This window comes from Gobius niger (assembly GCF_951799975.1).
Source record: "Gobius niger genome assembly, chromosome: 4".
Taxonomy (NCBI): domain Eukaryota; kingdom Metazoa; phylum Chordata; class Actinopteri; order Gobiiformes; family Gobiidae; genus Gobius; species Gobius niger.
This window is the reverse complement of record NC_136855.1, coordinates 11,556,741-11,569,830: the sequence shown is the minus strand read 5'-3', so window position 1 is coordinate 11,569,830 and position 13,090 is coordinate 11,556,741. Positions and strand designations below refer to the sequence as shown.

The following is a 13,090-nucleotide window of genomic DNA, read 5'->3' as shown; positions in this document are numbered from 1 at the left end:
AGGCAACAAAAGGCATCAAAGCATTAAATTTGACTTCCTTCTCCTTTTGTAAACCCAGTGTTTGAATACTTTTAAGTGTTGTTAACACCTTTAACCTGTTCCTGTCTGTTTTCTGGAGTGACTTGACGAAATCACGCATAGGCAACGTGTTGTTCCCATCTCCCCTGAGTTTAAAGCGCTTTGGCCCAACATTAGACACACTCAGCAGACCATGACCGCGACTCTGGGTCTCTCACTCCTCTCTCTTCTCCCATGTTTCCACAACAACAGAGCAAATGTATTCGGCTAAATGCAAGTCCACTTTCTTTTCGCACCTCCCAGGTGTTTCGGGCTCCTGCCATTCTGATGCGTCCACGCACTTCCTCCTTTCAATAAACATCATTTCCATTTGCAAAGAACAAATCTTTCCTCGTATTTTAGTTCTTCCTTTAAGCTGGACCCAGGTGGTCACGACTGTCTGCCTAATGTTGTTGACTGTGTGGGGTTCGGAGGTGACTTAGCCATGTGCGTATTGGAGCAGTTGTTGAAAATGAAGAATATTTGATCGTTCAAGTTCCAAGTACCATCAGGCTTGGATCGAGATAAAACCAGGGCTTAACCCAGTCTAAAATGAGCTAAAATTGGACCGAAAACCATGTCCTAAACAAAAATAATAACAGAAACCCCAACTTATATGCATTCCTAAACTATCTCTATAAAATGAAGGCTTGATTCAGCAATTCAATTTAATTAATATAAAGTAAAATATCAAAACTTTGGTTGATTTTGAATAATAAAATAAATTCATTTGCTTCATTAGCCTCAGTTTGCCCAGGGGCAGTGGAGGGAAAAACTTGCATTTCCCTGCGATTAGAGAGACTTTTTTTCTTCTGACAAACCGGTTTTCGTGCTGCTCTACGTCTCTGTTACTTTGAAATGTGAACTTTTCATAAACTCGACTCGATCTTTTACCTTCGGGGGGTGCGAGACATATTGTGCTCAAGCCACAAGTCTGTGTACGCCCCGTTCTCAGTCACACGCTCAATATAAATTGTGTGGATTACTTTTTTTTATGCAAAGTGGGTTTACGCAATGGTGAGCCTAGTATAGGTTTATAAACTTTGCACAAAAACAAGTTCTAACTAAACCTACCCATGAATTATAAATCTCATGAATTCAAATTGTACATTCTTGTCGCTTATAATCCAGGTACACAGTTGGCGTATATGAAATATCTTTTCTTTTTGTAATTTTGACCCATTTATATCTTAAAATACCAGATTTCTTTCCTCAATCTGAACAGGACGTGGAACTGTTTGCTATGACCCAACTCGTTTCTAGCTCTCACACACCCTTCCGTACTGCCATCACATATCTGGACATCTCAAGTTTTTCTCAATTTCTTAGGTAAAATGATTGTCAAGCTTAATGCAGACCTCATTGCATTTAGCTGTCGACTCGAGGGTGGTACAGACATGGAAATAGCCCAGCGCATAAACAATCCAATGATTCAAGGCAGAAGAAATGATTCCCAGCCTTAGGTCTTCTCTTGTCCTTAGTTCCTCCGTCTCAACAAAGAAAATCCCAACTGTTTTTTGACAGTTCTATGTCAAATGACACAAACCAGACTCGCTCCAGGGACCACAAATTGCTCAAAACCCTACGCTTATAATGACTACAATAATATCCTCAAATTGTCCCCATGACCTTGGATTTCACCCAGGAGACTTTGGTGAACACCCTCCGAAAGAATGCTCCGGTGTCGTCTTACACCGCGCATGAGACATCCACCGGCGAGCTCCAAATGTGGATTAATCTGCCACTTAAATACCCCCTTCACAAAAGAAACCACTTCCACTTTTTTGTACCCGTCTAAGCCCCAATCACCAGGCTCTTAAGAACTGCCACTCCATCGAGGAAGATTAGAAACGTGCCCTGCCCCCCTCAGCTGTCAATTGGAGCCCATGATTTGCACATTGAACACTAAACTTCACTCGCTAAAGGGACAAATAGATAAAGAACTGTCTTGGAGGAGTTTGGGAAGGATCTATACGTGAACTATAAGCTTTACACTCACCCGAAACAAGCTGGGGCGGCATTTAATAAGTTAGTCCCAACTACTCCGACTTTCATGACTAAATAACCCTGTACAGATGACAGTCTACACAAACTTTAAGCGTAATATTGACTATTCCAAGAAAGGACTAGTGCCTTTCCATGTATCTATTCTTGAACGCATCTATGTCAGCCATACTAGTACTGAATATTGTGCCTGGTTCTTCACTTTTTCCGGTAGATTTGTATGACGAGCCTCTTCCCCAGCTGAAGCAGAGAAAAGGCTCCCCGCCCCCCTCCCTATTAACCCTCGACAGCCTTTTCTTTCATGTTTTTGAAGGCTCCGCTCCTTCCCTCCTCTGTGTCGTTGGTCGACTGGCTCCAGGAGTCCCGCAGGGCCACTGTCCCAAAACCCCAAGCCCAGTCTGAGGCCTGGTCAGCCCCTTGAAGCCTCCACCCCCCCCCCCCCCCCCCCCCCCACAATCTTCTGTTCAGGCCCGCACGGCACCATAATAGACGCATGTTATTTTAATTACAGCCAAACTTTAACTTCTAGTCATGCGCTGCTGCTGCTGCTGCTGCTGCCCTGTAGTCATGGCGTTTCGACCGGTCTATTACAAACAGCTGACAATAATGCAGTCTTTGCAGTCTTGGGGGATTTGTTGATGCTTGAAAGATATTTAACTTCTCGTAGTTAGTTTTGCCCATTTTGCACCTCCCAGAAAGCCGTGAAATGACCTAATCTTTTGTGCTTTTTCCTCCTTTAAGTCGGGTCAGGATTTTTCATTATTATAAGGAGATTAAGAATCTCTTTTTCATCAGAATCCTGCCCGAGAGTGCATGTTTATAGTGGCGGAACTTATTTTTCTTGGACTAGACCAGCTTCTTCTATTACCACCTTGTCTTGCTGCCCGATTGTCATGATGACGATAATGACTGCGTTTCTTGTGAAGCTTCATGAATTGTACACATAGTTGGGGAAAACCAACTTGGTGATGTACGCGCAAATTGTTGTTTACTAAAAAGACTATGACGTCTACTTATTTGCTTTGACATTTTTTATGATGATTTTGCACTAGAAGAAAAAAGATTGCATTTATGGTGAATCCCCCAAAGTTGCCTTCAATAGGAGAAATGTATGTGTTTTGCTTATCACATGTTGGCAGTAAATTCTTTACAGTTTCCATAAAACTGCACTGGTGGAAACTTTCTCTTGTTAAGTCATTGCTTTTGTAGCTTTGCTGTTTAATCCTTGTTACCTAAAACCTTTTATTAGAGGAAGCTGCTGCCGTCATCAAAGCAAGTACATGCCTGAGCAGTTCAGAGTGTACTGTTCAAACAATAAGCTTTTTCATTCACATTAAATACGTTAACATTTGCATACTGCCCATGATCCCCATTGATTTTTCATGGACCAAGTGAATTCTCTCCAACATGTTTCAGTTTGGATTTGTGTAATCAAGCTTCTTTTTTAAATATATACCTTTGTTTTAATCTATTTATTGTTTTGATAAATATAAAAAGCATTAACCCCGAGTTCATTAATTTGTATTAAAGTGCATATCGTTAGCCACATAGCATAACTGCCCAAGTCATTTTGTATTGTTAAAATGGCAAGAGAAAAACGTCTTTTTACAAAAATAAGTTAGGCAATGCTATGTGGCTAACGACATGCTATGCTAAAACATGGTAAACACAATTATATTTAAGATTTTTCTCAAGATTTTACACAGATTTCTCTAGGTTGACATTTTCTTTATGTTTATAGTTTCACTTCCTTATTCACTTCCTCACTGACAGGAAGTGACATAGATAGAGGCAAACTGTTGGTTTGTTTTCCAGGTCAGGCCGGGCTTTTCCGTGTGGAGTTTGCAGGTTCTCTTTGTGTGTTCTCCAGTTTGCCACCAAAACATGTACAATAGGGACTTGACTGAAGAAGACATTCTGAACTGGTTAATAAAGGCCAGATAATGATGAAGTTGCCATATTCATGCAAAAAAAAAAACCCTTCTCTTTGGTAAATTCATTTTCGCATTGATTTGTTTTGACAGCAGCAGCCTGAAGCGTCATGTTTGACTCTGTGGGATGTTTTGCTCGGGTGATTTCTGCACTGGACGGTGTTTGATGTGACGGGACGCACAGCCGCTCCGTTCCCACACGGGCCTGACCCACTGCCCCACTGTACCAGAGTGAGCCACATGGGCTTCATTGTTGGCAGTTTTCACACAATCTCAGACATAGATTACAAATGCAGTGCACTTTTTATTAGTATTTTGTTACCGCCAAGTGACCGAATAGCTTTTATTTTTTCTCGGGGTTGTATTGTGCGTACTTGTGGCATTTGTAGTGGAACATCAGCATCAGTGAAAAGAATAAGTAACTGATCCGTCCTGCTGGGAGTTTGACCCCAGGCCTGAGTCAGAGACATTATTACACTGTCCATGTGGCGTGGCCCAAAACTCCCTTATTGATTTCTCTGCTTTTTTTTTCTTCTACAATCTGTGCCTGAAGTGAATCAATAGTCTTTGTGCGGGAGGTTTCTCTGAGGAGTGCCCTAAAGCCTTTGACCGTATTGGTAGAGAACAGTATGTTTTTTTGTTTTGGTTTTTTTAATAGGGCTGCACACTTAATTATAGTCATATTGAAATTGCAATGCACACCCCTTTTCCTAACACAATCATTATAAACAGTATTGTACTTAAGCATAAACATAATAGGTTTCACTGAACCCATTTTGTAGATCTTTTTTTCTTTCTGACTTTATCATTACAAATATCTCCTTCAATGACCCAGTTTTCAGTTGTATTGTATTATGGTTCTACGTCTGACTCGTCTGAACGACTTGGTGCAGATTCCCCCGGTGTCGTCTTTCAAAACGTGTTTTTACTATGCGAGTGTATCGGATCACTAATGGGAAGTCGGCTATACATTTCTGAAGCATTTATGACTCGAGTTCCTGAATGGAATGACTAACCAAAGTGCCCGAGCATTTACCTTTTTGGATTTATGTATTTCTGAAATAAGCCGGCGATGACCGGATTTGGTCCCGTGCTCACGTGAAATGCATGTTTCTGTGACTGACTTGTGGCCTGAATACTTCTGAAGATCAAAGGTCCCGTGTTACCTCCTGATGATGAAGATATTGCAATCTTATAATCAGGTATTGTCGTAATGAAAGTCACATTTGTAGGTAAACTTGTGGCTTTGGCCTTTTGTGGTTCGTGGCAATGTCTCTTGATCATTTTTTTCTTATCAAATCTTTTTACGCTTTGGTTTGCAGCTGGCTCAGTTCTGATTCAGGTTAGTTTTAGCTCCTGATACGATCATAGGCTTGTGTTATCAAAGCTGTTCTCAGAATCTCCTGTTTAAATGTAAGAAAAGCACTTAATTAAAGAAGACATCCATCCACTCTCCCCCTCGCTGCTTCCTGTGCGCCTCGGGCTGAGCTCATTACTCTACGATCAGGTTTAAGTTGGTGTGATTTAAGCTGATTTCCGTGGGGCCCGGTGTTGGGGAACGACCCGCTTCTGTCCCGGTCTCACGTGAGGCGCTTGTTGCCGTGGAGAGCGACGTCTCCGTATGGGACCGTCCTGTTGGCTGGTTAGAGGCTGAGGTAATGTGTAAGTTGTCAGTGCGAGGGCAAAGGCTCTTTCAGTCCATCAGCGCAGTGTATAAAGCAAAGGGGCCTCCGCGCTTTTCATTATCCGCCCCAAAACACACACTGAGGCATGTTTGACTATCCCAGGGAGGACGGCTATATAGGCAGAGTTCCTCTTGGGCGTTATGGGGCTGTTTGTTGGGGGATGCACATATTTAACAGCCAGAAAATCCAACTTGAGCACAAAATGAAAGTTCTAGCCTATATGTTTGCATATTTAAGCTTCTGCAAAAATGTCATTATTATGGCATCAAATGTAAATGTTGCATTGAATGATGTCCATTTCATATTCCGTGTAGATGTTCTGGTACAGCTTTACTTTTCAGCACACCCACAGCATAGTAATAGGGTGGAAATAGCCTGGTACCTAAAAGTGTTATGGTAAATATGGTATAATTACATAGAATCAGGACACACATGTCATTTATTTCATGGTAATATAACTAATCCTAAACCTAACCTTACATTTCACCCAGTAAGCAGATATATACATAGGTGGGAGTGTGGTCTATCGAGGGGGAAGGAAATTATCCTTTTTTCACTGTATTGAGACATTTTCTAGCGGAATATGATTATATTTAGCAAATATAATCATATATTTAGCAAGCATATATGTTTGCTAAATATATGATTATATTTAGCAAACATAAATAAAATCAAGACCAAATTAGGCACTTTGGAAAGCTTTGACACAGCACATTGTCCACTAGAAGCCCTCGAAGCTAGCCGTTAGCATGCAGCAGGACGCTAATGTTAGCATCATGGTTAGCATTCCTTGTTATATAGACAAATCTTGACCATTGAAGCACTTTGTTTTTCTCCATGTGTCTCTCCATCTTTATTTGGTAATAATTTAGCATTTGTTTAAGTAGGTGGGGTGATAAATTAAATGGTAGTTGTTTTCCCTCTTTGTTTTCCCCTTTGAAGACGATCCCAAAGATGCTGTCTGTATTTATATTGCTCTGAAAAACTCTTAGTATTTTCTTGGTGATGAAACAATGCTGTAAAATGTATCATTCACGATTATCCCTATGCTCTTTCTCAGCTAAGTCAGTACTGAGCGATTTTCTTAGATTACAGTGGACGTACATGGTACATTACCATTACTTGTAAGGTCAAGGGCCACAGAACCAAACAAGAAGAAATTCTTCTACAACCATGTCTATTCAAAGGTTCACATCTCAATTGCAAATGACAGCAGTACCCATGATTTTAGGTTTTTATATTTAATAAATTGTCACTTGAAATGAAAGTTGGGGGTCCATTGAAGAGCATATTATTTGTATTTTAGCTTAGTTTTGTTCTTTAAAAGAGGGTCACATGTTGATCCCTCCAACAGGCCGACCTCTGGTGAAGTCGTCCGTCCTTCAGCGGTCAGTTTGTAAAATAAAACACCAGTCAAACTCTGTGTTGTGGCCACACATCCATAAAAACGGCTCTCCTCCCCCTTTCACCCCCCTCCCCCCGTCCCTGGGCGCTGAACAAAGAGGCTGTGGACGCCCGCTCTTTAGTGGCTCCAACACAAACTTCAAAGAGCGACTTCGTGGGTGATGTCATTCTCCGACCGCGCCGCTGTCTCCCTCCGGCTTCACTTGTTTTGACAAAAGAGGTGCCCAGCAATTACCCCGGCATCGAGCTCACAACACCCACTGGAGGTTTACATTTCTGCATTCGTTTAATCTTTTCACTCGAGATCCAAAGCCGTCCGTCCAACTGTCCGCCGTAAAAGCTTCATTGACTTGTTGCATTGTCTAAGATGCACCAACACGGGGACTTTCTATCATGTAAACAGTAAGCAACATGATTGTTTATGCTCGCAGTATGACAGTTTTCAATAGTAGCAAAGCATTTAAAAATAAAAATTGTTTGGGTGTCAGCACTGTGTTAGCACTTTTCCCTCATGGCAAGAAGGACCCGATTCTTGTGTCAAAGTCTTTTTGAGATTCAGTGTTTGCGTGTTTTGCTTGTGTCCGTTTGTGTTTCCTAAAAATTCCCAAATCCTAAAAACATACACAACCCAGGCACTGCTCCTGACAGGTTTCCCCAGTGATGTTAAAGGATGGGTCAAATGCAGAGCAGAGATTTCTACACGGGACAATAGTAAACCTTTCCCCACACTGCAAAAAGTACCCTACTAAAAACAAGGAAAAAAATCTTAAAATAAGACATTTTGTCTTCTTTGAAGGAAAAAATTCTGCCAATGGGGTAAAAAAAAAATTCTTGCTAAGAATTCTTATTTATAGAATATTTTTCTTATCATAAAACAAGAAAGAAGCACTAAATTTAAGCAAATAAATAGCTAGAATTAAGCAAAATGTCCTCAGAAAATGGAATCATTTAAGAAAAACATTCTTGTTTAGTGAAAAATTGTGGGCATTTTACTTAAATGTTGCTTGATTTAAGTAAAATGTTCTAAATTACACACATTTTTGAGCAAAATATTCGTAATAAATACTAATATTTAGTAACCCAGGACCTTCCAGCTGTGAAGCTGAGGCCCTAACCGCTGTGCCACTGAGCCGCACACTTTAAAGAATGGAATGTATTATCTCTCTGTGAGAATCAGTTCTTAAATTAAGAGTTGTTGTGATCTTATTTTTTCTTAACAAGAAATGGGTAGATTTTATTTCCTAAAATAAGATTTTTTTTCCCAAGAAAACTTTGCTAGGCAAGAAATTATTACTTTTTAGGGAACAAATAAGAACTTATTTCTTAAAGTAATAGTAATATTAGATATAATAGTAGATATTTTTTACTTGCTTAGAATCCACTTGCACTTGCAGTGTACACTAAATGATAGACAGATCTGGTGTTTCGTGTCATATTTGACGTAGGTGCAGCATTATTGCACTAAAAGCAAGTGCAAATAAACTGCACTTAGCTTTTTAATTTGAGTGAAGTGCATTTCACACCTTATCTCTCTGAAACCAGTGCTGTTTTATTATTAACTTCATTGTAAGGATGGATAATATTGACATGCTTCATCAAATAGTGCACAAAACCTTGTGCTCACAGCTGAGGTCATTTGCTAAGCCATTTTAGGCACACTGTAAATTCAAAAAGTGTCACCTGCTGAATGAAGAGGACCTCAAAAACATGATCCAAACCTAAGAGGAAAAAGTAATTTAGCTGAAATATCCACCGTATAAAGAATCAACCGAATATTTCACAATAATCTATTCCGAGCTTGGTTTAGAGATTCCCTTTTGAACATGTACCTCTGTCTAACTCTCCCTCCTCTCCGCAGGCCTATGGCTGGGCTCTGGCGGGTATGCGGCACTTAGCGGGCGTCAGCATGGAGGACTGCACGCTGCCCGACAAATGCCCCGTGGTCATCAGCTGCCTGGAGGAGTACAACCGTCTGCACCCGCCCATCTCCGACGCCCACTTCCAGGAGATGCGAGCCCTGGCCGGGGAGCTGCGGGGCGAGCGCGGCGTCCGGCAGTGGAGCTTCGCCTGGGCCAAGTGTCAGGAGACGAAAAAAATGTTCGACCGGAAAATGGAGGCGGCTTTGAGGACGCGGGACTCTGCCCAGCGGCGGCGTTCGGACTCGGTGCAAAGCAAGAGCTCGTCTGGGTTTTCTAGAAAGTCGTTGTCAGGACTATGGGGCGCTAAGGAGTCCACTCAGATGTCCCCTAGCATCGATGATGACAGGCACAGCACCTGTTCTTCCTCCACTCCATCCCCGCCCAGGATTTCAAACGCCGCACCGGTCACCTCCACCCCGCAGCACACGCCCCTGCTCCAGAGACTATTCCGAAGCCCCACCTCACTGGACAATACAAAAGACTCAATGGAAATCCCGCCGTCACCCGCCCCGAGCCTCCAGCGCCCCGAATCCTCCTGCAGCTTCACCTCCAGCTTCACCTCCAGCTTCACCTCGCCGTCCCTCTGCTCCTCGTCCTTCACGCCGACGAGCAGGAGGCAACAGCTACGCAAGACGCAGAGCTTCGACTGCCCGCCCACCCCGGAGTCGTCCCGCTACGGAGCCAGTCCGCGGACGCTGAGCGAGCCGGCCCGCAGGGGGAACACGGGGGTCTTCATCAAGGGGCTGGAGGTGTCGAGCGCAGAGGCGGCTGACCGCACGCTCTGCCCCAGGACGGGAGCGCACGGCTGGGCAGGTCCTGCGTCCAGGAGTCCGAGCACTCAGAGCATCAACAGCGTGAGCTCAGCGGTGGAGCAGCGGCCCAGAGGGAGGTGCGTGTGTCAGGGGTTTGTTAGTTTGTTAGGCCATGTTAGTGTTTTTAGAATGCATTACAACTGAGCTTGGGCTGCAGATGAGGCCACAAATACAAATACAGGTTTTACTGTATGTGCCATTCCTCATTTGAAGGCTAAGAACCTCTAGTCCCGGAGAAAGTCCCTTAATGTTTCTAAATATTCAAAGTTTGGGTGATTGTAAACTATTATCTATTATCAGTAAGATTCCAGGACAAACGTTGTATTTGTTTGCTCGCCATTTTAGAATGTTTTACACATCTGTATCTTCCCCGTAGTAAACTGCGGCACATCGTGGAGGAGATGGTGACCACGGAGCGCGAGTACGTGCGCTCTCTCAGCTACATCATCCAGCAGTACTTCCCGGAGATGGAGCGGCCGGACATGCCCCAGGACCTGAGGGGGAAGCGCTCCATGGTGTTTGGGAACCTGGAGAAGCTGCTGGACTTCCACAGCCAGTTCTTCCTCAAGGAGCTGGAGGCCTGCTGGAAACACCCGCTCAGAGTGCCACACTGCTTCCTCAGACATGTAAGGGCGCACTTCTGTCTACCACAGGAACACAAAATAAAGTGTGGTGTTTAAAACTGCGGGGAAACGTATTAAGGCGAGGCATGGCAGGTTAAAGATGCACAGCTAAAGATTCGCCAACTTTATTGTTATTATCAGGTTTTTGTTCTTCTACGAGGCCTGGAAAGTCAGATTTAAAGTAAAAAAGTGATCACTGAACCACATCGATCTTACTCTGGTGCCGAGTGTTCATTAACCAACACCAGCCGCAAATCTCTTCAAAAGGAAGGAGCAGAATGTTTAATGCTTCGTTTACCTCGTTACCGCTGCTCTGTGTTCATTGGATCTTAAGCCTTTAGGAGGACAAAGGAATGGCAAAAGCTAAACATCCAACACTAATAAGCCTTTTAATGTTAGTTTTGTTATAAAAAATGCGCTAAGTGATGAGTTAAGAGCTGAGCTGTCGCACCGCAGGACATCTAAGAAACTTTTCAATCTTCTCTCAAATTCTTAACCTCTTATCACCCGCCAAAACCAAATCCATTCTCTCCTCTGTGCCATTGTCGTCACTTTTTATTTCCCTTATGGGTTTTTGTCACTTTTTTATTACTTTTTTTCTTCTCTTTTGTCACTTTTTTGGTGGATTATTGTCAATTTTTCTGCTGGATTTTTGTCTTTTTTCGCTGGATTTTTGTCTTTTTCTGCTGGATTTTTGTCTTTTTTTCTGCTGGATTTTTGTCTTTTTCTGCTGGATTTTTGTCTTTTTTCTGCTGGATTTTTGTCATTTTTTGCTGGATTTTTGTCTTTTTTGTCGCTTTTTTGGTCACTTTTAAGCTTTTTTTGTTGCGTTTACATCCTTTGGAGAAAACATGTTCAGGTGGGAGTTAAGAGGTCTTGTCAGTCTCGGTCAGTTGATTTTTTTGTCGCACCGCTGGACACATGCTGATAACGCTAGTGAACATATTAGAAAATACAATATGAGTCTTCAATGTGATTAAACGTGGTATAGGAAACACAATGTACTTGAAATTACATTGTCGCACCGCAGGACATCTGAGAAACTTTTCAACCTCTCAAATTCTTAATTCTAGAGTCAGTCTCGGTCGATGAATCTCGGGTAGATTTCTTGAAGATGGCTAGAATTTTAAACATTGTCGCACCGCAGGACACATGCTGATAGTGATAACGGCAGTGAACGTATTAGAAAATACAATACGAGTCTTCAGTGTGATTAAAAGTGTTATAGGAAACTAAATTATACCGAAAGCAATTTGAACCGACTCATATGATATTTTTCTTTTCTTTGTTTATATAAAGTCTCCTGAAAGAAAAATGTGCGAAAGTTTAGTTTTTGTCATGATTTTGGGCTTTCATTGATCCTGATTCTGTATTTGTATTATATAAGCCTTGTTATTGACACATTTCATAAAAAAATGTTTCATTGTTTAATATGTTTACCTTGTTCAGTAAAATATCCCAATAATATTGTTACTGCAATATTCAAGACAGTTGTCAAATATCAATTTCTTGTATCGTGCAGCCCTATGTGTTTCCTCTGCGCTGTATTGACTTGTTTTGTTTTGTTTTCTGCAGCAGGAGCAGTTCGGACTCTACGCGCTCTACAGCAAAAACAAGCCCAAGTCGGACGCGCTCCTGGCCCACCACGGGAACTCCTTCTTCAGGGTGAGACTCTGACCCCTCTCCTGTCCCGACACAGGCCGATCTTTGACCCCGGGCGGTCGCCGTTTGTCTCCACATTCCTCACATATTTAGGGAAAAGTCAGTGCGCCGCAGACACTCGTTACTCCATTGTGTCCCCATTTCAACGGGTCATTCAGACCGGCCCTGTTCCCACCACTTGACATTTCTATCTTCATTCAGAGGTCTTGGTCATGGTAAAACGAACCAAGTTGGCATATGTTTTGTATTTTAACTGCTGAAAATGCTGGCATGTCAAAATTAAGGCCCAACGTCTTCTTAATTTAACTACTTTTTTTGCATAAAAATGTCACTACGTCATAGTCTTTTTTTAAAGTATGGAGGACTAAAACAATCATTGTCTGTATTGGCAAATAATAATTTAAATATCACTGTAAATCCTGAAATATTAATAATATAAAGCAGGACATTTTTGGGATATTTTCCATTATGGACATTTATTTGATTGATTTTTTTGTCCCTCTCGTCCCGCAGAGGAAGCAGGTGGAGCTGGGGGATAAGATGGACCTCTCCTCGTACCTCCTGAAGCCCATACAGCGGATGAGTAAATACGCGCTGCTGCTGTCCGACCTCATCAAGGAGGTGGGCGTGTCCCAGTCCCAGGAGGCGGAGCTCGCCAACCTGCACGCCGCGACAAACATGGTCAAGTTTCAGCTGCGCCACGGCAACGACCTGCTGGCCATGGACGCCATCCGAGACTGCGACGTAAGGACCGGAAATGATGAGAATCGGATGTGTCAGAAAGTGTTTGGTTTAGGCCTGGGCTTGTATCTTGGGTCACTTTTTTGTATTCTTATGGTTTGATCTGTCGTTTTGGTGCTCCATAGGGATTAGGTTTCTCCCCAGTGGTTTCCAATTTTACATTAGATATTACATAAATTTGCAACAATATTCAGCAAAATAAATGTGTTTTTTAGTAGTAGTAATAGTAAACCTCCCCTTAGATTATAATAG

General features: G+C 42.4%; 1 protein-coding gene across 2 annotated transcripts in view; it reads left to right on the top strand.

The window, feature by feature from the left end:
- Positions 1 to 13,090, top strand: part of plekhg4 (pleckstrin homology domain containing, family G (with RhoGef domain) member 4) — a 69,053-nt gene that overhangs the window by 51,980 nt on the left and 3,983 nt on the right. For both annotated transcript variants that reach the window (XM_079555016.1, XM_079555015.1), the window contains 4 exons: positions 8,940 to 9,889; positions 10,189 to 10,438; positions 12,011 to 12,100; positions 12,611 to 12,841. In XM_079555016.1, coding sequence (XP_079411142.1) covers positions 8,940 to 9,889; positions 10,189 to 10,438; positions 12,011 to 12,100; positions 12,611 to 12,841 — 1,521 coding nt within the window. The remainder of the gene's footprint in view (positions 1 to 8,939; positions 9,890 to 10,188; positions 10,439 to 12,010; positions 12,101 to 12,610; positions 12,842 to 13,090) is intronic.